The sequence below is a fragment of the Struthio camelus genome, chromosome 9, assembly GCF_040807025.1.
Source record: "Struthio camelus isolate bStrCam1 chromosome 9, bStrCam1.hap1, whole genome shotgun sequence".
Lineage (NCBI taxonomy): Eukaryota > Metazoa > Chordata > Aves > Struthioniformes > Struthionidae > Struthio > Struthio camelus.
The window spans coordinates 6,315,119-6,342,268 of record NC_090950.1 but is presented as its reverse complement, the minus strand read 5'-3'; the positions used below and the strand labels follow the sequence as shown (position 1 = coordinate 6,342,268).

Below are 27,150 nucleotides of genomic sequence, written 5' to 3'. Positions count from 1 at the left end.
AAGTGCGGAGCTCAGTGAGGTCTATTCTTCCTGCTTCCAAGTAGCCCAAGAAAAGCATTGTGTTGCAGCAGAAAGTTCAAGCTGGTCAGATACTGTTGTGGCACATGCTGCAAAAATATCCTCAATCCCAGCATTTTGTCTGCTCATTTTGTCTTCCTCATGCTGATAGACAGGCCAGAAGAGGCTGTTTTGCCTGACCTTTGCTGTAACACAGGCCTTGAGGGATTTTCCCTAGGCTCAGCTTATTCTGCAAGTGAAGCAGCAGCATCAGTTAGTGGAGCTCTTCGTAGCGTTTTCATGTTTGCTTTGCTAACCATTTGCTGGCAGAAAGGATGAGATAAAAGTATTACTAATCCACCTTGATACATCTCAGCTCACTGCAAAAGCGCTCATAGCAACTGCAGACCAAGTTCATTGCTGCAATAGAAGAGGTCTATAAGAACTGAAATTGCCCTCACATCAGGCCTGGGTAAGTTAACTCCCCCACTTTATCATCTCTTGTTCCCCAGTGTCCCGACTTCCAGGGCTAGGAGCTGTCTAAACAAGATGAACTTTCTGTGGTAAAAGCTATCACCAACTGTGGCTGCTAGAAGTGGCACATAGCTTTGATGGTCTAAGAATAAAACTGAGGTGAGGTGAGGGAGAAGTGATGCTCTTTGTTAGATAGCAGGCAGAGTTTAAAAAAAAAAAAGGGAGTTTTGGGGCATTTGTGTCATTCTTTATAATTCTTGCTTCTCCACTGTTAGGAACATTTTTAAACTAAACTAGGAGTTAGTCCTACATCATAGTTCTGGTTAGGCCATATAAGATTAGTAAGCACAAATCGTGATGTAAAGCATTTAATGAGAACAAACATTTACTTGACTTGCCTTCTCTTCTGAAGGCATTTCAAACTAAATCAGGCAAAATACAAGAATTGTGCATCTTTGGCATGGAGAAGGACTATTTAGTTTCCTGTCTAGTTCTTTTCTACCTATATCTTGTATCAAAGAAGCATCATAAAGAAAAGGTTCCTTGTAGCTCTGAGATGAACATAGATTGCATGGAGACTTCCTGCTTTCCCAATACTGATCTCTACCATTCACTAGAAATACGGAGTGCAAATCCTCCTTCCAACCCTTCCTCCCAATATAAGCTGCATGTGCAGAAGCCCTGCATTTTGAAAAGTATCATGATGATAAAGAAACTGAGACAGAACAAATGTTTGTGCAAAATCTGCCTAGATAAACTGTGTGTTGTTACATGATAAGAACTGAATTTAGGGCTAACGAAAGGTATGGAGTGATACATTTCATATGTGAAAATGCTTTACTTAGAGGTCAAAACACAGCACAAATATTAATGTTTCAGACCAAAGCAAATTCTCTTCTTTAATGTCACTGACCTGTCTTTGACTCCTCTCATCACCTTCTGGATAAGAAGAACCTTATCTGTAAGTACCTTGTGTCGTTGCAGCTCTAATACCATATCATGATAATCCTGTTAAAGGAAAATATGGGCATGTTAATAGAACAGAAACCCCCACAACTTCTGGAAACTGGACACATGTTCTGAAAGAGGCCCAGACTCGGCATGAGACAGTGCCAGCTGGGATTGAAACACATCTGTGAGACTGCACTAAGAAGAGGGTGCACCAGCTGGCTACGCTGTTTCTGGCTGTAGCCATAAACCAGCACATAGTGTGCCTACAGTAAGACTGCCTTTTCCAGGGGGATAAGGGCAAGGAAGTCCCTGCAACAGTGTGCTGGCCTCCAGTTCTTTATGCTCCTGAGCTTGAGCAAGACCAATGCATTGCACTGGGCTGTTTCAGCTGTACCACTGGCACACAGGAAGAGGATCAGCCTCTCCTAAACCAAGCTAATATCCATCAATTTACTTGGGGAGCAAAGAACCCCTCAGATTCAAGAAAGAGTTTATAAGAGAATCTAGTCCTTCTGGGTCACCATTCTTTCACAGGCAGGTCAAGCTTTACTCTGAAGCACCCAGTTTTTCAGAACAGGTTATAAGCTGTCATTTTACTTACTTTAAAGAAAATCTTTGTCCTTCCAACTTGCCAGCCTTCATCCTTGCCCAGCACCGCTTCGGAGATGCTGATGCAGCACTGGCGAGCATCATTCTTCAGCTGATGTGCAAAAGCATCATCAGGTTAGGGCTTAGTGGCAAACACAGCAGCTTTACTAGGTAAAGATCTATTGCTCTGCGTTTCAAAGGGCAAAGAACAGAAATGGATGAGGTCTGACAGACCTCAGGGCTGACAATACAGTGAATGAAAGTGGTTCCGTTCCAGTGGTCAGGGAAAGGAGGAACATTAGGGCTTGGCCAAGCATTCGAGAGTTCAAATGCCAAGAGGATGTCAGAGAGACCTCAGAAGTGTGTGACTACAGAAAAGAAACATCTCAGAGCAATGGGGATGCCACCCTGCCTGGGACATCTGTGTGGAGCAAGTCCACGTTAACCAGACCTAAAAGCACCTCTACTGTTTCAGCTAAGGTCCAAGTGAGGATATAAGTATTTAACTGCAGTTACTCTGATGACAGCTCTCTCAGCTGTGCCAGCAGTAATCCAAGAGCTTTCTTTTCTGGGAAAGACTAAAGCCTTATAAGGAGAAGTTAAATTTGTCTTAAACCAAGTTTGTGCTCGCACACCTGTTCTCGAACAGACCCTGGCAGGAGAACTCTGTATCTCTCAAAGAACTCCTCAAAGCTGTAGCGAATTGGGTAGCCAGCTTTCCTGATCCGAATGGTCTCCATCATCCCCGAATACCGCAGCTGTTGGATACACAGCTCCCGGTCAAACAGCTGGAAGGGAAGGCAGACAAGGAGGAGACTTAGCACAGCAAGAAGCTGCACGTGCAGCATTCTCAGCACACCTCTATTAACCTCTGGCCTCGGAGTGCCTGCAGAATGGCATAGTATACTTTTCTTAATTGCATTTCTTATTTCAGTGGCCTAAATTAATTAATTTCAGGTGTAAACAAGTCTTTTTAAAGAGTCTTTAAATTTGAGTTTATCACAAATTTGATGAACAGTGTAAACAGTCCATTAACTTTGGTCTGGCTTTAACAACCGTTTCCAATTCTGTCACTGCAATTTCAGATGAACAATAAAGTGCTCATATCATTTTGCCCATGCAAATAACTACAGTAGCAACTTATGCCCTTTGGGCATAGCCATGAAAAGCACAGCATGAGGGCTGCTAGTCTCCTGTAATGCAGAATAAAAATAGGCTCACTAAACCATATGCGGTACTTTGAGACAGATTAAGTCACTTGACCAACACTATTTGAGGATTGTGTGCAGAACGAGTTTGTGATCGCCTGAGTTCCAGCCAAGCATCTTACTAACAAGCTTGCTCCTCTTCTGTAGTGTCGACTCAAGGCGCACCTCCTCTCTCTCAAACACCACCACCACCCCTAGCTATTTCATTCTATCATAATTGCTGGATCTTAACTTTTTCACTTGTTCCCTTTATAGGGGACTAGAAATTCTCATGTTCTCTCTTTTTTCTTTATAGGGATGGCTTTTACAATTCCTTCAGGAATACACCTATGTGCTTTTTTTTTAACATCCTATCAATCTATGGTGCTTTTAGAGATGCTTTTATAAATTAACTTTGCTATAGCCTACTGCCCTTTTTATTGCTGTAATAGCTCATACTCCAGCTCTTTTTGGCTGAGGTGCAGATATCAAATGCTACACAGCAGTGGACATCTTTTTCTCATTATGAATTTACTGAAGACAAGACCTCGTACTGTTAAAGCATTACCAGTGGTTTCTTGAAGTCATTCGGTTTGATGCAGCGGATGAAGTATGGCTGGCACTGACCAAGGATTTTCATCAGCTGCTCCAAGGATTGCTTGAACTGTCCCCCCAGAGTAGAGAGCCGTTTGGTGGTATCCAAGCCCTGGGAAGAGTAAGCACATGCTCACTGCTCTATCATTCACTGTCAGGGAGCAAATTAATACATTTTTGTATTTTTGTACCATGTCAGAAAAGGTTAGTTACCTGCATGGGAGCTAAATCTGCCATCTGTATGGTATTAATTTGGGGTTATTCTTGCAAATAACCTCATTGAGCTCCTTGACCTACCTGGGGCATTACGTTCTAGTGGTAGCAGGGAGTTGTGGTGAAAGAAAATCCACCCACAGGAGCCCACAAAGACTTGTCTCTTCCAACCAAGGCTGTGTTTAGTGTAGGGTCTGGGTGCCAAGCTGTTATTCGTGGGTGTATGCCTGCAAGCTTGGTGAGAAACAGCCACTCCCAAGGCAGTAATAACCTCCAGGCCAGACGTTTTGTTTGTAGCTCATGACCAACTGGGGCTGCTAAGGATCCAAGCAGCTCAGTCCTTAATGATTAGGATGACTGGTCTCCTTGCTCAATATTACCACAGTAAGTAGTGACAAGGCAAACATTTAATGGAGGATAAGCTATGAGCTACTCTGTATACAGCTGTAGATGCAGTGCTCTATGTCTCACAGCTCCCAGGCTGCATTTTGCTCCCAGCTGCAATAGTGTAACCCCAGAGGGATCGCAGGAAGCTACAGCTCACTCTGGATTTCCCCAGCTTCTCTGAAAGCACACTTCTGCCTCTGTCTTTTTCACACAGAGCATTGCAATGGGCCTTAAATTCTACCTCCCAGAATGTTTTTTTTTAGGGGACATTAAATTATGGTGACAATAGTGCATGTTCCTAGTAACAGAAAGGGTTCCACTCGTCTTTTCCATACAGGCTACTTATAAGCTTGGAGGTAATAACTGCAGCACTATACAGGTAGGTATAAAGGTTTGGGGTTTTTTTGAAATAAATAAACCATTTAAAGTCCAGTGGTTGCCCTCTCATAGTCCTCATGGTACCTCACTTTGCTGGTCCTTACGTTTAAAGTGCCATTATTAACACTCAAGTTGCCACCCTCTGCTTTAGCTACAGAGCAATGCTGCCCTCAAGCGACAAAACGCTTGTGTGTTTGGAAAACTGTTCTTGGGAATGTCTCTCTAATACATTTTAGAGCTAGCAAGCACCTGTTTGAAGTAGTTATAATGGCAAATACATATTTAAGCAGTATGAAAGCTAAAGCAATTTGCACCTTAGAGGCCTTTCTGTTGTACCGGTGTATCAGTGAGATGGCCACAGGGGGCTGGAGCCCATGCCCTCGTGGTCTCACAGACTACCTTTAGACATGCCAGTGTTGAAGTTCAACTTGTTGCTGGGGGTGATGGTGAATTTTCTCCCCTAGTGACTGAGGAGAGCAACTGTGAGACATCAGAACAGCAAAACTGTTTCCAGCACTTCATCCACTATTCTTCTCTATAGACTTCCCAACAAGGGCCTCACCTATTTGAAATTAGTCAGTTTTTCAGCTGACATTTATGCATTTTGAAACGGGTAGTAACCCCCATTTAGTGGTTCCTTTCTTGACATGCTGCTGTTATTTCTAAATGTTCTAAGGAAAGGCTTTTCCCAATAACACAATCTTCTTTAAAGAGACAAAAACCATTAAGGCATTAAAGCAATGTAGATAGACTTCATATATAATCTCAAGGTATTCATAACATTTAAGAGATGCTGAGCCAGTTCTCTTTTGCTGTTTGTTCCTTTTCTGACTTTTTTCTCCCTCAGGTTATTTACCTGTCCATGGCCAGATGTTCTAGACAGCAGAAAGCCACATTGGGATAAAGACTGAGGAAGAAAGAACAGGATCAGAAAACAGAGCCAGGAGAGTAGGCAGATAAAAGGTATTATAGCAAGCTGACTATTTGCTCTATACCCTGAGAGGGAAACTCAAGAGATATAAGCATTAAAAGCAAAGGTACCTTCATACAGTGCTGACACTGCACAGTTAAATGCTCAGAAATCAAGATATGTAAAAGCTGCAGCAGGGCAGAGAACTTGAACTCTGCCTATGCTGTTCCCAGACCTCTGCGCTTTACAGTCTCTTTTTCACTGGATACAGGACAAAGCTCCCTACACCATTAGACACAGATGTTTCTGCAGTAATTAGCAATCTTTATGAACTTTTTCATAAAACCTCTGGGCCAAGAGGAAGAGCTGAAGTCGCAGCAGTATGCAGGGCAGGGAGATTGTGCCTCCAGGTGTCACTGGCAGCAGGAGGGAGTGTGGCTCTTCTGTGACAGTGCAGCTATTTGCTCCTATGTGCTAGCCTGTCACCCCTCTGCAAGAAGAGACAGGCTAGGACTGTCCTGCCAGTTGCCGTGCCAGACTGCTTTGTTTTACAGCCACAGCAGGCTGGCTACACATGCAGTATGGCAGCAGTTTAGCTGCTGGCTTCTGGACAGGTACTGGCTTTGCAGAGGGGCCTCTGTTTGGTTCCTTGCCCTGTTCAGACAGACCCTCTGGACTGCAATTTGCTCCTACTCATTTACACCCCTTTTGGCTGTGTGGGCGCAGAGTATGGATGCCCAGGCAGACACAAAGAAAACCCACCCATTTGCTGGCCACATGTGGGGAGGTAGCACAACTCATGCTTTTGTGAGAGGTTGCAGGCATGGCCACACAGATGTCTTCTAGCCTTTGTTACCCAGGAGACAGGCTGACATTACAGTTGTCTACAGCATGAATGCCAGACCCTGGCTGCTCCTGCAGACTCTCTTGCAAAAATCAGTTGAAGGAAAAGGGAGAGCGATTTGCAGAGACAGTGCAAAACGAAGAGACCAAGAGCAGCCAGAGCCTTACGGAAGGGACCAGAGATTGATTGTTTTTGCAACCTACTGCCAATAAGCCAACCTTGTAGGACTGGTCACCTCCAAGATGCCTGATGGTCCCACGTCCAAGAGTAGGTGGGGTTGTTTCCACCTGGAAAATCTGCCTCAGGAATTTGTTTTTGGAGGAATGGACCACTTGCATTACATTAGCACTCAGTGTGTCCCGGTTTTTCTCCAGTAAATCTATAAGATGGAAACAAAATCAGCTTGTGATCTCTGCAGCGTGCTGGCTTTAGGCCAACTCTCTATTTAAAATCCACCTCATTTACAGTAACTTGCAGATTAGTTTAAAGTAATCCTCCTGACCTCCTGACTTCAACTAAGCAAATCTGGAGGTTATGTACTCTCACACTGAGAAGCCAGAGATCAACATTACCCCGAGTGCCATACACCCAGGGCAAGTCACGTCCTCCAAATCCAGCAGAAACAGGCTTACCTTTTGATTGATAAAAGACAACCCCAGCAAAGTGGTTGATACCAAACTTGGTGTCATGGACACTCTTAGGCGGGATGTAGACGTTACTTTTGCCATGCAGGGAATTGATTTTGACAAGCATGGTAGCATCTGTGCCCTAGGAATAAACACAGGCAGAAAAGGACAGTAGATTCCCCCTGACAGCGCTGGCCAGGCTCCATGAACAAATAGAAGAACAACAAAGGCTTAAATCCTGCCCCTGATTTGTGTAGTAGATCTGGAAGAAGGTGGTGCTAGAAGTGTCTTCCCTTTTACAAAGACCATTTTCTCAAGCACCCAGATAGAACAGAGCACCAGAGGGTAAGGCCTCATATTTCAGGGCCACATGCAAGTCCCTATAGCATTGCTAACATCACCAGGTGTGCTAAGAATTTTCCAAACCTTTGGGGCTCACAAACACAGTGGGGACCACCTTCCTCTCTGTGCATGCCCCTCTCAAATTGCTGCCTGAGGGCTACAAAGGAGCTGAGGCAAGGGCTTGCTCTTCTGGACAAGCCCATGTTGCCATCTGAGCCCTGTACCAACCAATAACCAATTCTGCTTAGCCTCACCATGCTCTGGAGAGTATAAAAACCCTCTGCAGAGATGTTTGAGATCAGATGCTACTTTAATCTCTGGTGTCCTGTTTGAGATGCCTGGCCTTTGCAGAATAACATTTCTTCACAATGCTGACAATACTCAAATGAGTCTGTCACCTAGGAGAAGAAAGAGCAAACTACAGCCCAGACCAACAGCAGAACAATACTCAAACAATGTTTACATCCAAATATTTCCTGAAAAGTCACTGTAAATGATCAGGACTCTTTCCTTCTCTGGCTGGAACAACCAAAGAGTTTTGACAGCAAGGTATCAGGAAGAGCATATGCTAGCAGCAAATGCAGCACCTACATAGTGAGCTAATTTAAAAGGGACATTTGTGAGGAGAAGACACTGCCTCTCAGAATGTCTCTGAAAGCCTCCTTTGCACTTTCCTGTGTGCAAAGCCAAGCATTACTGTGACCAGGTGCTCACCTTTGGGAACTTGCTCTCTTCATCAATGAGGGAGATGATGTTCATTGGCTTGAGTGCAATGATATCCAGAGCCTGGTGGTTATCAGTGAAGTCAATGTTATTCCAGACAATGTGCTCTGCAAGGTATTCCTCTTGTTCCAGCTTGAAGACATGGTGCACGAAGAACTGCTGAAGGTGTTCATTGGCAATGTTAATGCAGAGCTGCTCAAAGCTGTGGGGGGACAAGATGGGGACCCATGGTCATCTCTATACCCTGGCAAGTGCTGCACTGCTCTGTGGTATTTGTTTAGTCTCTGCATTAATGCGTATACAGATATACTACTGCTATATTCTACAGTGTTAATGATCACCACCGCTGCATGTTGTCACCCTAACTACATAAGGGACACAACTGGTCTTCTGCTATGATCATCATGACCAGAACGAGCCAGCTGATGACAGAGTGTTGCTGGTTAAGCAGGGAAAGATGTTATATATGTTTTAAGAAACTCTAGAGATAATGGGGAACATCTGACTGTGAAAATACTATAAATGATGATATGAGTGTGTGACTCATTCTTACCTGCACTTGCAGTAACATTTCTTTTGTCAGTTAGTCCTGAATGCTGCCCCTGAGGTTAACTACCTGGTAATTGCTGTGGCATGCTGTGTGTGCCTGTGCAGTGCTTACCACAGTGAGGCCCCGTTTGGATTGCAGCCTTTGGGAACAATATCAAGTAATAGAAAAGAACATAACAGATAGAAGATACGTTTGAACAGTTCCAAAAGTCAGTGGGAGATAGGATCTTGCTGATAGCAAGCTAGATGAACAGGCTGAAATGAATTGGAAAAAGATCTCCATGAAGAATTAAAAAGAGAATGAAAAGAGTGGAACATTTTAGGCCACATGTCAAAGAGGAACAACAAAGGTGGAAGAGCAAAAGCAATAATAATAATAACAATATTTGGTACAGTCATTTATCACATATTCCACTGACATTAGCATGCCCAGCTGCAATAGTGCTCACATATTTTCAGGGCCACATCATGGAGGAAGCTTCTCTACTATGGTTGTGAAGTTCACAGATTGCAGAGTATGCGCTGTTGGTTTGTGGAGTGCTGGCTGACTATATGGTACCAGGCCACTGAGAGAATTGCTGCTCCAGTGGAGAAGGGCAAACAGAAATGGTGCCTTTGGACAGAAACCAGCAGTGGGAGAGGCAGCAGTGGGACAATGGTATACCAGCCAGACATTTTGGTAGCACGTTCTTAACAGCAGGGAAATGAAGCAGCACAGAGAAAGGGGCAGGAGAACACTAAGCAAGATGGAAGCATGAGCTGAAATGGGAAACACACCACAGCCTCCATTGTACTGTGTACAAAACATATCCCAGGAAACATTGTAAAAATGCTATGGAATAGGAAAGTTAGGTACAGGGACATGGGAACATACTATATCTGCTCACATAAGGGCTGCCTCCCTTTCAGCAGCTGCACAGCCATCACTTCGAAGCAAATTCCTCAGATTTTGGAATAGACCTGTGCAATAGCTGCCGTATAATGAAGGCCGGGGGAGGAGAGAGAAGTGAGACCAAGGCTGAACAAAATGGTATCTGTGCAAGATTGTCACTGGGAAAATTCAAGGATGGAAATTTCACCGCTTCTCTGAGAATCAGGATGGTAATGAAAGAACACTCATCTGTTCTTTCTTTCCCTTGACATCAGCTGCTTTTCAGCTCCTCAGAAGAAATGAATCTGGAGGCTCCTACCTGTTGTTGTTAAAGTTTTCAAACCCAAAAATGTCCAACAGCCCAATGGACTGCCGTGTATTTTTAGGGTTCTGAGAAGCTGGGTTGAAAATGGCTGAGTTGATCTTGTTCACTATCCACAGGAAAATCTTTCCATATATACCCTGGGGAAAAATTAAGAGGAAGTAAAAGCCCATCATTAGTCTTTGACATATCCTACTGCTTGCTGTTGTGCTGCCACAGTGAAGTCAAACTATGCCTGAAGACTGACAGAGACCAGAGCCCTGTGGGTGAATGTTTGCCACATCAGGCGCTTGAACCATTAAGAGAGATGGCTCTGAAAGCATCTGCCATCTTTAAATAGAGGAGATGTAAGCACCAGTACCTTCACAAAGGCATCTCTCCCATCCGCAGCTTGAACTATGCTCAGAGGCCTGGAAACACTTTCTCCTCGGATAATGATGGAGTGGCTTGTGAGGCTGTTCTGGAGTTCACTGGAGTCCACCTGGAGGAAGAGTCATGGCAACCTGGTCATTCTAGGTGTGATGGATACAGGATACCCAGCAAAGAAAGCCTATCTCAGGAAGAGGGCTGCGCAGACAGTAGAGACAAACGGCCTGTCCAGCAGGGTTCAAAAGAGGCCTGTTCTGGAAAAATCTCCTAGCTCAGAGAGACATCTGCAACAGCAACACTTGAGTATCAGCAAGAAGAAGGGGACATGCCCTTTCCACGTGCATCCATACATAAACAAATGCTCCACAGAGACATTGTCAATGTGATCAGGGAGCGAGGGTGAAGAAGAGAACTAGAAGAAGATGAGAGTCCGTTACCTCAAGCAATTTGGCTGCAATCGAAAAGTGTGGTGAGTCCATCACATCAGAGCAGTCCAAGTTATCGTACACAGCCGCTAGAATGAGGAAACAGCCAATCTCAGGGTGAATCATTTCAGCTACAGTGGGAGGCTACGCTGTTATTGCAGCCATATTTCTGTAACCCTGTAGCTCTGTGAATGTGGTAAGTCAGAAGTTTCCTGACAGAACTCTGAGGTTTGAGGATTTTCTGATTTCACCTAGGGATCCTGGGATGTACAGAGCCCTCACAAACTCAGAACATTAGGCTTCTTGCCCTGGCCTCAGAAATACAGCAACCCTGGAGGCTAAAAACAGCAGCAAAACTCACAAGCATGTTACTTTTAAACTGTAGCTACTGGGGTCTGGGGAAGTGGTATCTGACTTCAGAAAATGTTTCTGAAAACAATTTCTTCCTAGTGTCTGGTTTATGGGAAATTTAGAAAATGAAAACATAAAAATTGTTTCCTGCATAAAAGAAATCCCACATTTTAGTAGCCACCTTTACTCCACAGAACCCAACTGGCATCACTGTATTGGATCCCCTGTATCACAAAGAGAGCAAGAGCCCCCTTCTAAAAGGTCAGAGCTCCTGGTGACTGTATCTGTGACAGACTGTGCCTGTGCCATAAAAGAAGTGCATTTGCGCTAGGTGAGTGTTCATCAAACCCAGCCAGGAAAATGATTGCTATCATCTCCACCGCATGCATGACTCAGCTGCTTCTCTGTCCTCCAGCTTGCGTAGCACTACCATCAGGAAATGTTAACATGGCATTATATTATCTAGTGTTTCAGTTTGTGTGATAAGGGCCTATTTATAACCATGAAAACCTGACAGCAAGATAAAATAATAAGGTGATGTCTTTCAAAACAGCAACCAGTGGAGTCACAAAACAGAATTGCATGGTGTTTATCTGCCTGCCCTTCCAACCCTGTTCACCCACTCATTTACACAGGGCAGGCAAGCACAACCCAGTCTGTACAAAGGAGGCAGGCAGCACCTCTAGGCTTTTAACATCGAGTCTGAGGAAAGGCCAAGCACAGACGACGCCAAGTCTACCTTCAAACTCCACGTTCCCCAAGTGCAGGATAGCAGCCAGCAGTTTGCTGATGTCCCAGTGCTCAGAATCCGAGAACATGAGGATCTTCATAGCAGAGCGAATGTGGGCATACTCCTTTGCGTCATTCCTGCCATCGCAGGACGTGCAGTCGCCCTGCATGACATCACACCCACAGGTAAGGAAAACCCTCCCTGTGCTGATGCAGCAGAGGAAGGACCTGCAGGCTGACAAACTCTTGTACGCAGCGTGGAGGCCCTGTGAGCCAGCCACTGCAAGACCCAAGATACAAGCTGATTTAGACTTTCTTTTTGTTCTTCCCATGCCTGTTTTTTCCCTCAACTCTACTCCCCAGAAGAACCCATTAGCAAGGGGCTATGTAATGCATTTTTCTGGGGCTGGGCTGAATCCTGGGGAAGCCAAAAGGAAAAGTGGAGGGGAAGGCTTCTCTGGAGCATGGAAGGATAGAGAACTTTCACATGCCTACCTACACTGACAAGACCATGTCTTTTTCCTCAGTTCTCCTCTCTCTGCCTTGTCAATGGATAACTCAGAGCCCTAATCCCAAATCAAAGCAAGTAGGATTGGGACAATGGTAAAAAGGAAATCAGAAAATGTGAATGATAAGGTTGAGTGGAAGACAGACAGAAGCATCCAAAGGCAGAACCAGGAAAACCTTCAGCAAAGCCTGCACAGCAGATTCTTGGACACTGCTCCTAATACAAGCTATTTTCAACCCTACTGGAGATGGAGAAAAGTCTCTTCTATCCCTGTTATCACCAGTGATAGGGCGTGATGATTACAGAAGTGAAGCTTTCCTAGATGTTTCTGTTTACAGCATGGAGAACAGCTACTTTGGCCAACAGCTGACCTGAATAAAAATCTCACCTACGAACACATCCCATTCCTGCCACTACAGCAACATAAACCCAGACCGAGGCATTTACATTAGTTGCTGGAGATTAGATTGAATGCCACCTTCCTGCATTATGTACATAAAATTCATCAGATATAACAACTAGGATCCTTGGCATTGTTTCTACTATGAACATTTTGCATTTGCCTATTCATTTTCCCCTGAGGTTTATATACCTGATTAGTATTCTCCCTGGTGTGAGATCCCTTGAATTCATCTAAAATCTGAGTGCCTGTGAAAGTGGGGGATATTTACCACCTGCTTCAAGATGCCCTTGATCTTCCTTAAGGCTGACTTTGATAGAAAGCTTTGAACTGCCACAAGCTGCCTCCCACTGGCAGATACATTACAATAAGTCTCTGAAACTGAGGCTCACAGCACTTTTGGTGTTACTGCTTCTGGTACTCTAAGGAAGGGGCAATTCATTTTCGCTATCTACCCATCCGTAGCTCCTATTCATTGCACTTCCTTGCTGGGAGAAGCAAATGGCAGATGGGTAACAGAGAAGAAAGCAGAGTCTGTTACCATAGTGAGATAAGTATACTCTGAAGCAGTGCCCAGATTCAACATCTTTTTCTGCTCCATATTCATCCCCATGAGCATGCAGTAGAAGATGTGATAGTTCCTCTCCTCTGGAGCCTAGAAAGAAAGAAAGAGGCCAGTGGACAGACTTGTGAACACAGATTCGTAGCACCGGAGCAGGAAGAATGGACTTCTGCATGTGCCCTTACCTGCCAGCAAACCCGGGACTTCTCCAGAAGAAACTGTTCTATTCGGGCTCCTTCTATCACACCATTTCGGTTGAAATGGATATCAATGTATTTCCCAAAGCGGCTTGAATTGTCATTTCGAATTGTCTTGGCATTTCCAAAAGCTGATGGATAAGGATTATCGCAGTTAATGAACATCAAGTCTATTTTTGATGCCCTTGTTTTTCTTTTTTCTGCTGGTATTTTACATGTTGTGCTCCAAAAAACAGTTCATTGAGAATATCTGGTCTCAGACTGCCTCCTGAAGAGAGGAGCAGGCATACTCTGCATCCGGATAATTGTGCCCTAAAAGACATATCCAGATGACCCACCTGTGCCCTATATCTGGTCAACCAAGAGGACCAGGCAGCTCTGACGACCTTCAGATGAACTTGTTGGGAGGCCACTTGATCCCTCTACAGAGAAAGATGGATGTGTCAGGGAGTTCCCCAGAGGTATGGCCATGCTGGGCTAGTCACGTTGTCACTGTCTGGTGCAAATGCCAACCATGGGGCTTTACCAAAAGGGCTCTGCATTCCCAAGGACTCATGTACTCCTGCAGTTCTGGGTTATATGCTGAGGCTGCACCTCCTCCTGCAGCATGGGAGCTGCTGTGGACCTTGTGGGAATGCGGCAGGAAAGTCTGAAGAACTTCCACCCTACATTGCTGATGGTTCAGGGATGTTAGCAGTTATGCAAATAAAATGGATCTAGGGCCTGTTCCTGAATGTTTATCCTGATACAAAAGTCTGTCAATGAGAGTGGTAAATCAGGCATTTTTGCTAAATAACCCACCTTCCAAAATGGGGTTGGCCTCTAGGATTTGCTGCTCTATCCAGGAATGCTGGCCACTGATAGCTGCCAAAAACTGCAGCATTAGCTTTGTGCTTTCAGTCTTCCCAGCTCCAGATTCTCCACTGCAATAAGAAACAAGATACATTACAGGTTTTCTTTCTTCTTTTTGGCAAGGGTGGCAAAATGGCAAACCAAGGTAAAAATATCCCAATTATATTTACCCTATGAATGGCAGATCACACTGTCTTTCATAAAGGACTAAACAATTTTAGTCTTTCACCGTCTTGTCTACTAAAAGTCAAGTAATTTTTTAGACTTAGGTTGAGAACTAAATTCTCTCACTGATTACAAATGAGCAAATCCATGGAAAATTTTCTGTACCAGTGCAAATTAAATGACCACTTGCATTTCTTCTTTAATGCATTACCAGATTCTCACTACTTCTGAGTTGCCTCAGCCATGAACAGATATTACTGCAATGAAACAATCTGACTCTTCACATTGATGCTTAACAGAAAATGGATACATGGTATATCTTTATGGGATAAAGAAAGTTTCTGTCATTTTCAGATGAGCAGAAGCTATGCTTTTCCAGGCGATCTCTATTTCCAGAAAATACATGTAATATAAGTACCGTATCCCCAAAGTAAAAGATTGCCCTACATCACTCAGGCTCATATTCTTTGTTTCTCCATGAACATGAAGTGGCTCTGTGCAGAATGTACCTCCACATTCAAAGAGTCTGGGGGAAAACAATGGACTATGGAAATCCCTTGTTTATGTTCCACTTTTTGCAGCCCTAACTGAAAATGAAGTAGCAGGAAGAAAATATTTCCTCCCTGTTATCTCTAATCTTATCTGTGCATTCCCATTAGGAAGGTGTCCTTTGTCCACAGCAGTGCCCAGAAACCATGCTAGTCTTGCTGGTTTCTGCCACTCGTCCAGTCTGAGTCCAGTCACCTGATCACACAGCACTGGTCTCTCTTATTCCTCTTCATGTTGAAGTAACAGTTGTCTGCAATGGCGAAGACATGAGGTGGCAGCTCTCCAATCCTCTTGTTACAGTACAGCTGGATCTGATCGACTGTGTAGAGGGGCAGCAGCTCGTATGGATTCACTGCTACCAAGATGGACCCTGTGTAAGTCTAGAAAACAGGTATGAGAATTACCTCTGGCAGCAAACCTGCAAACAAGAATACAAGCAGGGGTACTCGTGGTATACGGCAAGCAGAGCCAGGAGGGAAACCTGGCTGATCCATAGCAGCATTTAGGCAAGGCTAAGAGCTGGGTTCCTCGCTAGGAATTGTAATTCACTGTGTCAGGACGTGGAGGTTTTTGCAAAAGGACAAACACTAACCATAACCTCCTGGCGAAATTACAGCTCATCTCACCATCTCAAGCTAAAACATACAAAAGCTCAATTTGACATAGCATTTTCATGTGTTGTCATGAGCTATTTTGTAGTGTTATGTTAAGCTGCTTTGGTGTTTCAGTGTAGATGTAGCTGAACTTGGCTACTGGGCAAAGTTATGGTTGTGTTATATATACAGTCATTTAGTAACAGTTGTAAACAAAAGCACCATTGGAATGAAGGGGGCTGTGGAACATAAATGCAAGATAATAAAATTATTCAAGAACTTCCATATGAGACAACAGTAGACTGCTAGACACTAATGTAACAGGTCTTAACACATATCCTGGTAGTTATAACTGCAGCATCTGTCAAAATCAGTACTTGATTACACTGGACATCACCACATTTGTATTGTAAGGGGCAGCTCCTCTACTATGAAGGTTGTAGTGCATATCACATGGGAGGTAAAGAATGCAAAAATCTGAGTATTATTATCATTTTACAAAGCAAGAACTAAGGAATAAAGAAATTAAATAAGTTGCTCAAAGTCACACAGAAAATCTCTGACAGGTTTCCAAAATCTCCAGCTTTCTTCTTGGTCTACTTTATCACATCAAAATCAAGTAAACATTGACTTGGACTGGAGGACAATCCAAATCATGTCACTGTCTACTAGTTAGACAGATAACATATCACAGCTGCATGTAATAGGAGCATGTACGCTCTAGCACTAAGCGGTAACATGGACTGGAAATCTAGCTAACTGTCAATCACCACTGGAAACGATCACTCTAGGAGAGAGTAAGTGGGGTCATGCCCTATGCATATTTCAGTGATTTCAGAGACTACTATCAGCTCTCTTCTTTGCAGTCAAAGTGTTAGGATGAACGAGGACAAAAACTATGTTGAGCCTCCTAAGCATCCTCAATCAGTAAAGGAAGCAGATGTAACCATGTATGAAAAGAGGCTTGTAAGCTGCTGATCAGGACACCCGTCTGGATGTGAAGTAGAGGTCATTCCTGGCAGTACTGTGCCCTGTGACCTCGGCACTCACATAGATTTTGTGCTCCTGGTGGCGGATGAGGAGGTTATGCACCATGCCTGCTTCATGGAGATCCCCAAGGCGGATCATGTCTTCCACCCCTTGGACAGAGGAGGGGTGCATTGGGCGCACCATGTGCATGTTCTTTGCCGTGATCCAGTGCTCCTGAAAAAGGTAAGGCAGCAGTTTTGATGAGGTATAGTGTGTCTCAGAAGCAAACAAAGCAGAGAGGCATGTTAGACTGGAACGAGCTTGACTGCAATCCACACTGAAAACAGCGTGCTCTAAGTCACAGCTGACTCAACTAGAGGAATTAATAGATGTGCTGCTCCCCAGGACAGGATGATTGACAGGCCCTGGATGAAGCCACTCAGGTGAGTTCTGGACATCATCAAGTTTAGCAGTGTTTGGAGTACAGTTCTGTGTCAGTTCATCACAGCTACAGCATGCAAGAGCTAGGGGTGAAACCCCAGACAAACTGACTTTAGTGGGATCACGATTTCACCCAGAGTTCCACCAAACTTAGGGGCTGGAGCCTGTCCATTTCCTGCTTTTAGCTATGTGGATCCAACCTCTCGCTCACGATGACCTAAATCTGCGCACTGTTGGGACCTGGGAAGATATACTAGGGAAGTATCACCGCATGCTTGCCTTATTTTTATATTCTTTCTTTAAAACCATCGTCAAAGTCAGATAATTTGGCTAGATGGAGCTAGCGTCTGACGCAATATGGCCATTCTTTTGTTACCATACTTTTAAGTACGTTCTTCCTTTACAGAAGGTTATAGCATAGCCCACCTTGCCTTCATCATCCTCCAGCAAGATCCGTCCTGAGTCCGAGTCCTTCACAACTGCCCCAATAGGGACGTTAAATTCACTATTTGAATGAGTTTCCAGCCACACGTGATCACCCTGGAGAGAAGAAAAACTGTCAAGTACAGTGACATACTTGATGTCATGTAGCTCACAGGTATGCATCTCTTAGTTTTAGTTTTTTATTGCTTTGATTTCTTCTGCAAGTGTTTTTAACTGGACAAATTCTTACTGCTTACAAGCAGTACAATCTAATGGTTACAGTATCAGGACCTCTGGGTTTTATTTCCAGCTCCACAACTGTCCTGGTACGTGACTTTGGACATGTCATCAAGCCCAGCTGTTTTACAAGAGGAAATGACACAACACTTAAAAAAGGACTGTGGTTATGCAGCTCCACTACCTCCCAGAGATTGCAGGGGGCATAGTGAATGCTTATAAAGTGCTTTGACAAACTCACATAAGCTACAGTATTCGTACAGAAAAGATACTTGAAAACAAAGACATAATCAGGGAAAAATAAAAAGATGGATAGACAAGATCCCTGGAAACGTAGATGGCTCTGCTGCAGTAGTTTTAGGTATATATTCTCTCTGCTATCACTCAAATCACTTGGAAACATGACTGCATCCATGATCTCTCTTAGGAAACAAAACCTGTATTCCTTATTTAGCCCAGCACCTCTCTTGACAGAGAGGTAAATGCTCAGGTAATATCCTGCCTACAGAGTAAACAGGCAGAACTGCTCTGCCGTCACCAGAGGGAAGGTGTGAGCTACGGCTGCTCTTTACTAGGAACGAGCACTATTTTCATGCAATCTTGGTATGGCCTCTGCTACTGTCCTGGTAATACTCCTCGAGTCCAAGCCCCTCAGAATGCCTTCTCTTGCCCCTGGCACTAATTCAAGTTCAAACAAAAAGTTTGATTTTAATGGCTAGAATGAAAATTCAATAAAGCTATAGGTCAGATCTTCGATGGGTGTAAACTGGCTCAGTTCCACTGCTCCAATGGAACTGCACCTGCTGAGGAGCCAGCTTTCTAGTGGGGTGTCTTGTCATAATATATGCTTTGTCCCACATTATAGCATTTACTGATAAAGTTTCATTTTTTTTCCTGAAAAATTCTTTCTTTTTTCTCTTAAAATACTTTATGGGCTTACATTTTAGAACCAAATCAACTGTAATGTAAAGCATCTGTAAGCATTGCCCAAGGTTATGAAGAATGTCACACGCTGAGAGAGTCCTGCTTTACACTGAATGAGACTCCACTGGCAATCTGTGTAGTTTCAGTGCCATCCCTTGTGGCCCAGGTCACCAGCTGAACATGAGCATGACATCTCTGCAATTACATGGATGTTATTTGGTACCCTGTTGCTAGTGGGTTACTGCTGCTTTTGTTTTTGAGCTGAACCATGTTATGGTCCTTTTCTCCTCTTTGGGCCTCAGGCTAATCATTAAATCACAACAAAGAACATGACTTACCTTTCTGAAAACCGTCATTACGTTTCAGAGCACTGTTGGCAACCTGCAATCCCAAAAAGAAGAATATGACATTATGCCAGAAAAGGTCTTGGGCTTTTTGTTCAGAACAGACAGTGGCATGGAGATGTTTACGTGTAAGAATAACAGCAAAATACCTTAATAATTCTGTTTACTGATAAAATGAAAGCAAAAGAAATTGTAAGAAAGTACACCCAATGTGGAAACAATGAAACCATCTATATGAGGCAAATCATCTGCCACACAGGTGTGGTGGTCTACTGTGAGGTCCACCACATAACCCTGGAGATGCTCTCCATCCCAAAGAAGTCACTGCACATTTTCACACCAAATAGTTCCCTCAATCAAACGCTAGGCATGTTTATCGGCTGAACTTCAAATTTAAGTTTCGCTTACAAATAACAAGACCCCATGCAATGCAGTGTAATTCATTACACAGAAGAGTTCTGGTGAGTGCCTAGCCCAGTGACACAGATTTAAGTCTTACTCTCTTAAGGTGCCCGGTGCACTCAGACCCTCACAGCTTGAACCTACTACCCTTTAGAAAGTGAGCTCTGGCGTGGGAGTGGTTGCAGTAAAGGCATGAACAGTAAAATAAGAAAAGTTTTAGGCTTCAAGCTCAAAAATGGCAACGTCTCCAAGGAACCACGATAGAATTAGGAGCTCAGTGTCAAGAACATAGTGAAAAGACGTGGCCAGAAACCTACACCAGTGCTCTGAATAAGTGATGATACTGTTTAGGCTGTGAGCCTGGGAACAACCAAAGAACCAAAGTCTTTAGAAGCCACGTACTGTCTTATATGCCCCAGCAGCTGGACTTCGGGAGCGATGCCAGGGATAGGTGTGGTTTGCTGGCTCCCACCCTGCTAGCGTGAGGGCTGCTACATGCCTTTGGCTGCGTGTAGGAAATCGCAGGCAGACTCTTTGCAAAGTTCACTGTAAATGTTTCCAGAGCATGAAAGGCTTCAGCTGAGTGCAAGCCCTAAGCAGCAGGTCACATTTTAAAAAGACTGAGAGATCTCTCCTCACTCGTGTGCCAACTTGCACAGTTCAAATAAAGACACTGAGGAAGGAATTAAAAATACATTTTCATTATATTAATTTAGTGGCTGATGATGGTGAATTGGTTTTCAACCTTCCATTATGCAAATAGTACTGAATAAAACCCTGATAACTTCTGAAAACTCTGCAATAATATGAGGAAGGCATATTCTCTTATCCTCCGGTGTATCACACAGGAGGAAGCTCTCCTCTGTGCTGGTGCACACAAAGAAGGGATTGCCATATGGCTCTGTTTACCCTGGGTGACTGTGTGTGCTGATCCTGGGCAAAACAATGAATTGAAGAGCAGAGTCCCTCCCACTGGCAACCTGTGCATCTGAGGAAACGAAGGCACAGCCTCAGGAGAGGAGCGTGAAGCATCTTGGGTATACATCTAATAGTCATTTGCTTTCCACTTGCTCATCCTCTCCCTGCTGCTGTTGGGTCCAGCTCACCGTAATGTGAGTTAAGTGCATCTCTCTTCCCATCAAAAGAGGCAGGGTTTTTCCTCTGCTTTCTCTTCCTACCAGCAGGAATTGTCACTGCACCTAAAGCTGTTGAGCAATCTATGACTCAATAGCTGCTGTGTGCAGTAGACATCATTTATTACCCCAAGCCTACAAAACTTCATATTCACAAGCTTCTCAGAGTGGTGTGACCAGCTCTCCTCCCTCCATTTCTCTAAAGTATCTCTCCCGCCACCCCATTTTTGCACATCCAGAAAAAAGGCTCAGCTCAGAGTTCATAATAAGAATGAAATAGTTGCAATAAGCAAAATGCTCCGTAAATAAAATGCTAACATTGCACCGAAAATAAATTCTAATTCTACCCTTTTATCATGTATTATTAATGAAGATTTTTTACTATTTTATCTCAAGCAGATTTTACAACTTCCTGCTTGGCTGAAGCTCAATGAGGATATATTGAGTCATTTGCATCCCTCTTTACACTACTGTTTGACGGCACACCTCTTGTAAATCATTTGACAAGAGGACGAGTGGACAACTCAGGACAAGAAATTGATCTTTGGCACTAATTCTAGACAGGTCCAGGATCTCTTGGAACACCCACCCATGAAGAAAAGAGAAGCTGGTTCTAGTTTTATCTTGACGCTTGAATTCAAATTTCTTATTTTCTCATAGCCTTTTGAGAAGTTATCTGGTTTTGGTCCCAAATTATGCATGTGTGCTTTTTTTGGCCAGGTTTTCTGGAAAGTTTGAGCAAAAAAAGAAGCCCCCAAATTAACCAAGTTGAAAGTTGCATGTTCTGCCAGTACTGTGCAGATGATCATGGAATCCCAGTTTGCAGTAGTACCATTAACTTTAGTGATTGATGGGATATTTCATAAATAATTTCACTGAAATCCTTGAGATTTCTTCTCTTTATCATGTGTAAAGGCTTTAATATCGTAAAGTAAAATTTATCATACTATTTACAATTCTGTGTAAGAGGGATGTATTTTTTTTCTGAGAGGTACCCAGATATCATTAATCTTCTGACTGAATCATTTCAATCATTTCATGATTTTGAATCTGATTCATTTTATGGTGGAGTTATACAAGTTTCTGAGGTATAGACTTTGCGGCTGAATTTTTAGAAAGCAGTCTTTCAAATCACTACTTTACTTTTTGGAATTCACGCTCTTGAAAAATGAGTATCACCATTTCAAAAAACTCAAGATGATGTTTGGGGATAATACTTATTTCTTCCTCTTGTTTTAATAAATGTCGATATTCAGTGGTGGAAGAAAACTTTGCAGTGAGAGAATTAGGCCTCATTTTATCATTTGCTTACCTATAGCCTGCAACTGGTTTTTTACCCATGTGATGTGGGAAAGTATACATAACTTCCATAAATTGAGGACTTTTAGATAAAACTGATGAGTGCATAAGCAACCTTTTCTTCTGAATAAATGGAGGTAACAATTATACTCCTTTATGTGAGATACTGCCACTGTCTGGATAACACCACAGTTCTAAACATAAGGAAGGCTTTACGGTAGCAAATAAGGAAACTAGGAAGTGCATGTCTGGATTCAGAGGGAAAAATCAGCCACATGATCTTGGAGCCCTCCCTTATGTGGCCATAAAGGGCTATACAGTAGCACAGATTAAACACGTTTTTTAAACAAGCCCAGAATGATTAACCACTTTTAAATAGTCATAAAACATGCTAAATATAACCAGTTTTCAAAATTACAAGATGTCTTGTGATTCCAAGGGAAAAAATGCATAGAAACTTGAAGAGATGCCAGACTGCTGCTGTAGAAGTCCAATGCTAACACACATTTAAAAGCCAGAATTTTACATGTAATTTTAATGTAACTGACCCAATAAGTGGAGGAAAAGTGGAATATAGACCTTAATAACAAAACGTGATACATGGAGAAACTGCATGTGCTGTGTCCCCAGCACAACACCTGCTGACTATATTAGACTACGGCAGCCTCCAGAGCTCATGCATAACTAAGGCAATTCTAGATTTTGCAGCACAACATCTAGGAAAATCTAGCAACACAACATGAACGTATGTTTTCTGGCTGCCTGCCTTTTTCTTTTCTTTTTTACAGTATCTCAGGAAGGACCTTCCATCTCTCATAATCAGCTATTCTTATGGCCATGTCCTCACGTCCTTTTTCAGGACTCAGGAGCTCTACCTGCACATTAACTTCAAGGATGTGATGACCTGTAACTACAAGCGATGCAAAGTGGTACAGGAGCATGGTACTTAGCAAACATAGGCCCAAGATGAGTCCCGGTCAGCCACAATAACTCACAATCTACTGATCTTTCTAACACGAGACAGAAACATGAATACTGCAGCACAGCAGAAATGCCTACCCAGAGCAAAGTAGGAGCAGTGCAACTGAGCATGAAACACAGCCATATAGATCCAAAGTATAGCTAGCCTGAGATCTAGTCTACGGCAGTGACCAACAACAGCCACGTAGCAAGGACATCCCTTATAACCCCAGAATACAGGGATTTGACATCGAAAATGCCTGTTCCCAATTAAGTCATAAATGGCCAACCTCCTCCTGCTTGAACAGTTGCCTTGTGACAATGCCTGTCTCCCTCTTGTCGTTTTTCTTTCCCAAGTAATGCAGCACTCTAAACCAATTCGCGTTCCACAAGATGGGAAATTACCTGTCCAGAAGAAATCTTCAGTGTCTGGCTTGTGCAGCTGAGTTCCCTCTTTTTCACAAGAATATGAACAGGAAGGAAAAGGAAGGTGAAATTGGTATGTGTGCCATTAAGGGATCCCTCACCGAGAGCCAGTGCTCTGCTGTGCAAAGGAGGAAGTAACTGAAACACGGTTATTTATTACGGGACTTTGCTCCCAGTTCAGTGTATATGTCATTCCCAAGTCAGGCATTCCAGTAAGTAGGAAGGCTAATTCTTGCCTGGGTGAACCTTAAACCTCAATCTCTCCACTGTGCCTGAATCCTTCAGATTTCTGATAAGCACTCCCAGAGGGAAACCCCTCAGTACGTCATCTTACACTGCTCCAATGCCACTGACTTCCCTGCGGTTGTCTTTGAGCAACCCTGTTAAATAAGAGGAAAATTGGACCCTCATCCCTCCCCTTAGTTTTGCACAGTTCTCTCTGCAAGGTCGGAAAATGCACCTTGGCGTATGGCCTGTAGGAACTGTGCTCCACCCTTTTTCGTTGCGCTAGGTTTGCTATCAGCAATCCTGCATCCGTCTTGTAAATCCCACTCCAGCACAAGGTGTGATGCCTGGGAACGAAACAGAGGTGCAGGATACCTGTCGTGAGGCAGATACAGGATTTCTCCAGCCAGAGCATTAACCCAGGAGTTTGGGACATTTCATCCTCTAACTGCCAGCAAAAACAACAGGGACAAGCTTTTATCCATCTACCTCAACCTGACTGTATAACCTGCCTTTATGTGTTTAGCATAAGGCATTGTACACTGTATATTATTCTGTATGCCCTTTATTAAACACGTAAATGAAAATGTACAATTGTGAACATGCCCTTATATATCTAATATCTTAATTCTTATTTTCTTGTTTCCTAGATTCCTTTTAGCTGCATTGTAAAATGGGAAAGATAACAAAAAGCTTTGGTGTCTGAGACCCAGATTCTTGGGGCTCCTGCTGCATAGTTCCACGTCAAAATCAGAGGTAGGCATTCAAGCATAACAATAGATACTTGGAGTAACATGTCATGTTTATTCACTTCATATGTTCATTATGTTTTACTATTAGCCTCCTCACCTGAGATCTTTGTTTGAGATTTATAGCAGAGAGGAAGATACTGGTGCAGAAAGAGAGCACAGGCAGTTCAGGACTGAGAGACTTTCAGAGAGATACAAAAAAACACAAGGTAGAAAACATCCTTTAAATTCCTAACTGTACAAATCATTCTTACTCAAGGACTTTGCTTCAGACTAGTTCTTTAACAGATTTTTGTTTTTGATACAACAGTTTTTTGAAGTTAAGAAGTTTATATTGTTTCATGTGATTAACAAACTCTTCTCAAATGGCACTGATTTCATTAGATGGAGGTCAAATATCTGCAAATAAATGAAAGTATATACCTCCATACCACCAAAGCAGAAGTCTAAAAGCAAAGCTTTTCGTGTAATCAGACTGCAGAAAAAAAGTGCCTTAAACATGTCTTCAGCAAAGGAAACATACCTGCTGAAATCCCAAACTGAGCGTGCTTTGGGGCAGAGAATCTCATTTTAAAACAATGTACATTTTTAACACTCGTGACTGAGGCACAGTGACGGTGTTATTTTTACAGGGGTACAGTATTTTTGTACTAGCACATATATAAACAGTAGGTAACGGAAACATCTGGGACCCAGGGTAATCTGGGAGGTGGATTTCCACGATAAATCTATACAAGCTCAAGAGCCAGAAAGGAAAGGCCGAATGAGTAAAGGCTCAACATACCAGGCAGAAGCAGCCTAGATGCTACGTAAAGCACACGTTCCTAATTAAACGATGAGCAGGCTGCTTGCTGAAGGCTGCTTCTGCAGAAGTGCCTGTGCATCGCGGGAGCTGGGCTTTGGGAAGTCACTGAGCTGTGCGTAGGTAGACAAACGGGGAAAGACACCAGGAGTTTGCCAGGAGCAGCTCTACTGCTGAAGACAGGGTTTGTTACAGGACTCTACAGGGCACAGGCACATTTGTAGTTGTAATTAGGAGCAACAAGGCACTGGAGCAATTTCTATTAAGGTCTGCAGTGTTGGATAAAGCAGTGAGAAATGCAGCAAATTAAAATTTTATAATCCCGGGTGAATTTAATCCTGTTGCAGTGGAGAGCGATAGGTCTGTCAGGATAGACATATGCTAACAAAACTGTCTCTTCCTGACAGCTTCCTAATTAAGAGATTGATGTCAGGATCAAAGGGTTTAGTTAGCACGTGGCACTACCTCTCACATTTCCTCTCTAGATAATTCAAAGCAGCCTTGTCATTTCCGTGCCACTGAGTCCTAGATACCAACCGTAAGTTTATGTTGAACTAGTCCTTTTTCTGAGGTTTTGGAAGGGAGGCAGATTAGATATAATAGGCTGCAATTTAAACAGTTCATTCAGAAGCCCTCCTGCCTACAACTTCCTATCGAGCTCCTCCCTTCCCCTAAGCAGATTTGTCACGCTAAGACACTGATGTCTGTCAGCTCAGAAAGGCGTACTACAGGGAACAAAGCAAACTGAATAAGAAGTACCTACCAGTAAAGGATTTTCAGGTGCATCCCCTGGTTGTCTGGAGCACTGCGTCCCTCCGGGAAAGGCTTATTTCACCCCAGCCCGTTCACCCCGTTGCACAGAGAGGCAGACTGGTGGGGCTCAGGGATCTGTGTCATCCCACACCTCCACACACGCACGGTGGGCACTACTTACTCTGCCTGCTGGCAGGCGGGTCATTCTCCCTGCTGTGCAATCCCATTATGGCCCGGGTGTCACTCCATCCTTCCTCCTGGGATGCAGCCAAGACAGTATTAGCAGACTGTATTGCAGGCCAGTAAGTACCAAGTTCTGGCTCACAAGGATCAAACGCACACGCGCACGCAAGCATGCACAGTCGTGCACGCACATGCACGTGCTATCCACAGGAAGGCCATCGGATGATGTTCAGTTATTCAGCACTGCTGGGAGGAGGATGCTTAGGAAAGACATGGGGTGTGCAATCTCCTGTGTGCTGCAAGCAGGACATCACAGCCCTAGGCTCAGGGTCAGGACGTTTCCTTGCAGCAGGATGGGGAATTGATAACTTTTAGGGAGCAAATGCTATCCCTCCTTCTGCTGTCAGGAAACATAGAAATTCTCTATTTTCCTTTGATCTCTGCAGCCTCAGTGAAGCTGGAATTGGGGGTGAAGGCTTGACATCATTGCAGAACACGGCACATATTCACAAACAATTTCCAAGGAGAGTTACTGTCATACTCTGATCCTGCTTGGATCCTAGTTCTTGTCCATAAGAGACTTCCATGTTTTCCAGGCACCTTGGTACAATTTCCAGGTACCTCGGTACATATTCAATTTCTCTTTTTCTTGTTTCTATATGTTTCCCCTTGTCCCTTATTTTCTATTATATTATTCCCAGCTTGCTCATTTCAAGCTTAGTACTTTGCGAGCAGAGACCTTCATTTAACATGTTGTTATGAGCTGGATTAAGGTTGTCACGCTGCCTTCAATATAGCCTGTTGTAAGGGGCCATTCAGTCTCTTTATGGAAAGATAGATAACTGAAACAACAGGAGCCTCCTCTCTCCAGGAAAGATCCAGGTGAAACCACACAGTACAAAGAGAGGATTGCTAAAAGCAGTGAAAGACAAGAGCAGGGAAGAAGCAGGAGAAAAGGGGACACGATACCATTGAGAATGCCGTTCTGGGAGTTAAGGCACCTTCTCGGCTATGTGTTTTCTGGAAAATAGCTATAGAGCTGTAAACAAAGACATCTTCTCTTTATGTTTTCTACATGCTTTCAGGAAAAAAAAAAAGGATTTTCTGCAGTTTTGCTAAGCAGATGGGATTGTCTCAAAGAAACACCTGACTCTACCACCAATTTCTCCTCCTGAGTGAAACATCATAAAGATTCTAACGCTGTGAGTAATGACTCAAGTCAAC

General features: G+C 43.5%; 1 protein-coding gene and 1 long non-coding RNA gene across 4 annotated transcripts in view; one reads left to right on the top strand and one right to left on the bottom strand.

Moving 5' to 3' along the window:
• MYO7B (myosin VIIB) overlaps nucleotides 1-23,331 on the bottom strand; it is a 53,476-nt gene extending 30,145 nt beyond the window's left edge. For 2 of the 3 annotated variants that reach the window (XM_068954157.1, XM_068954159.1), the window contains exons 1-17: nucleotides 17,493-18,954; nucleotides 16,707-16,859; nucleotides 15,259-15,443; nucleotides 14,299-14,420; nucleotides 13,486-13,628; nucleotides 13,280-13,393; nucleotides 11,841-11,994; nucleotides 10,763-10,839; nucleotides 10,318-10,437; nucleotides 9,954-10,096; nucleotides 8,206-8,416; nucleotides 7,156-7,291; nucleotides 6,742-6,902; nucleotides 3,766-3,903; nucleotides 2,646-2,798; nucleotides 2,024-2,122; nucleotides 1,385-1,479 (exon numbers count right to left, since the gene is read on the bottom strand). In XM_068954157.1, the coding sequence (XP_068810258.1) occupies nucleotides 1,385-1,479; nucleotides 2,024-2,122; nucleotides 2,646-2,798; nucleotides 3,766-3,903; nucleotides 6,742-6,902; nucleotides 7,156-7,291; nucleotides 8,206-8,416; nucleotides 9,954-10,096; nucleotides 10,318-10,437; nucleotides 10,763-10,839; nucleotides 11,841-11,994; nucleotides 13,280-13,393; nucleotides 13,486-13,628; nucleotides 14,299-14,420; nucleotides 15,259-15,443; nucleotides 16,707-16,859; nucleotides 17,493-17,672 (2,384 nt within the window). In that variant the 5' untranslated portion in view covers nucleotides 17,673-18,954. Of the gene's footprint in view, nucleotides 1-1,384; nucleotides 1,480-2,023; nucleotides 2,123-2,645; nucleotides 2,799-3,765; nucleotides 3,904-6,741; nucleotides 6,903-7,155; nucleotides 7,292-8,205; nucleotides 8,417-9,953; nucleotides 10,097-10,317; nucleotides 10,438-10,762; nucleotides 10,840-11,840; nucleotides 11,995-13,279; nucleotides 13,394-13,485; nucleotides 13,629-14,298; nucleotides 14,421-15,258; nucleotides 15,444-16,706; nucleotides 16,860-17,492; nucleotides 18,955-18,988; nucleotides 19,032-23,193 lie in introns of those variants that run through there. The other variant, XM_009669688.2, reaches the window with a different exon arrangement.
• LOC138068147 (uncharacterized) lies at nucleotides 16,770-27,131 on the top strand. Its single transcript, XR_011142797.1, has 5 exons — nucleotides 16,770-16,868; nucleotides 17,031-17,664; nucleotides 23,146-23,287; nucleotides 24,090-24,195; nucleotides 27,012-27,131. It is a non-coding gene; the product is annotated as an uncharacterized lncRNA (long non-coding RNA).
• Nucleotides 27,132-27,150: the final 19 nt, after the last annotated feature.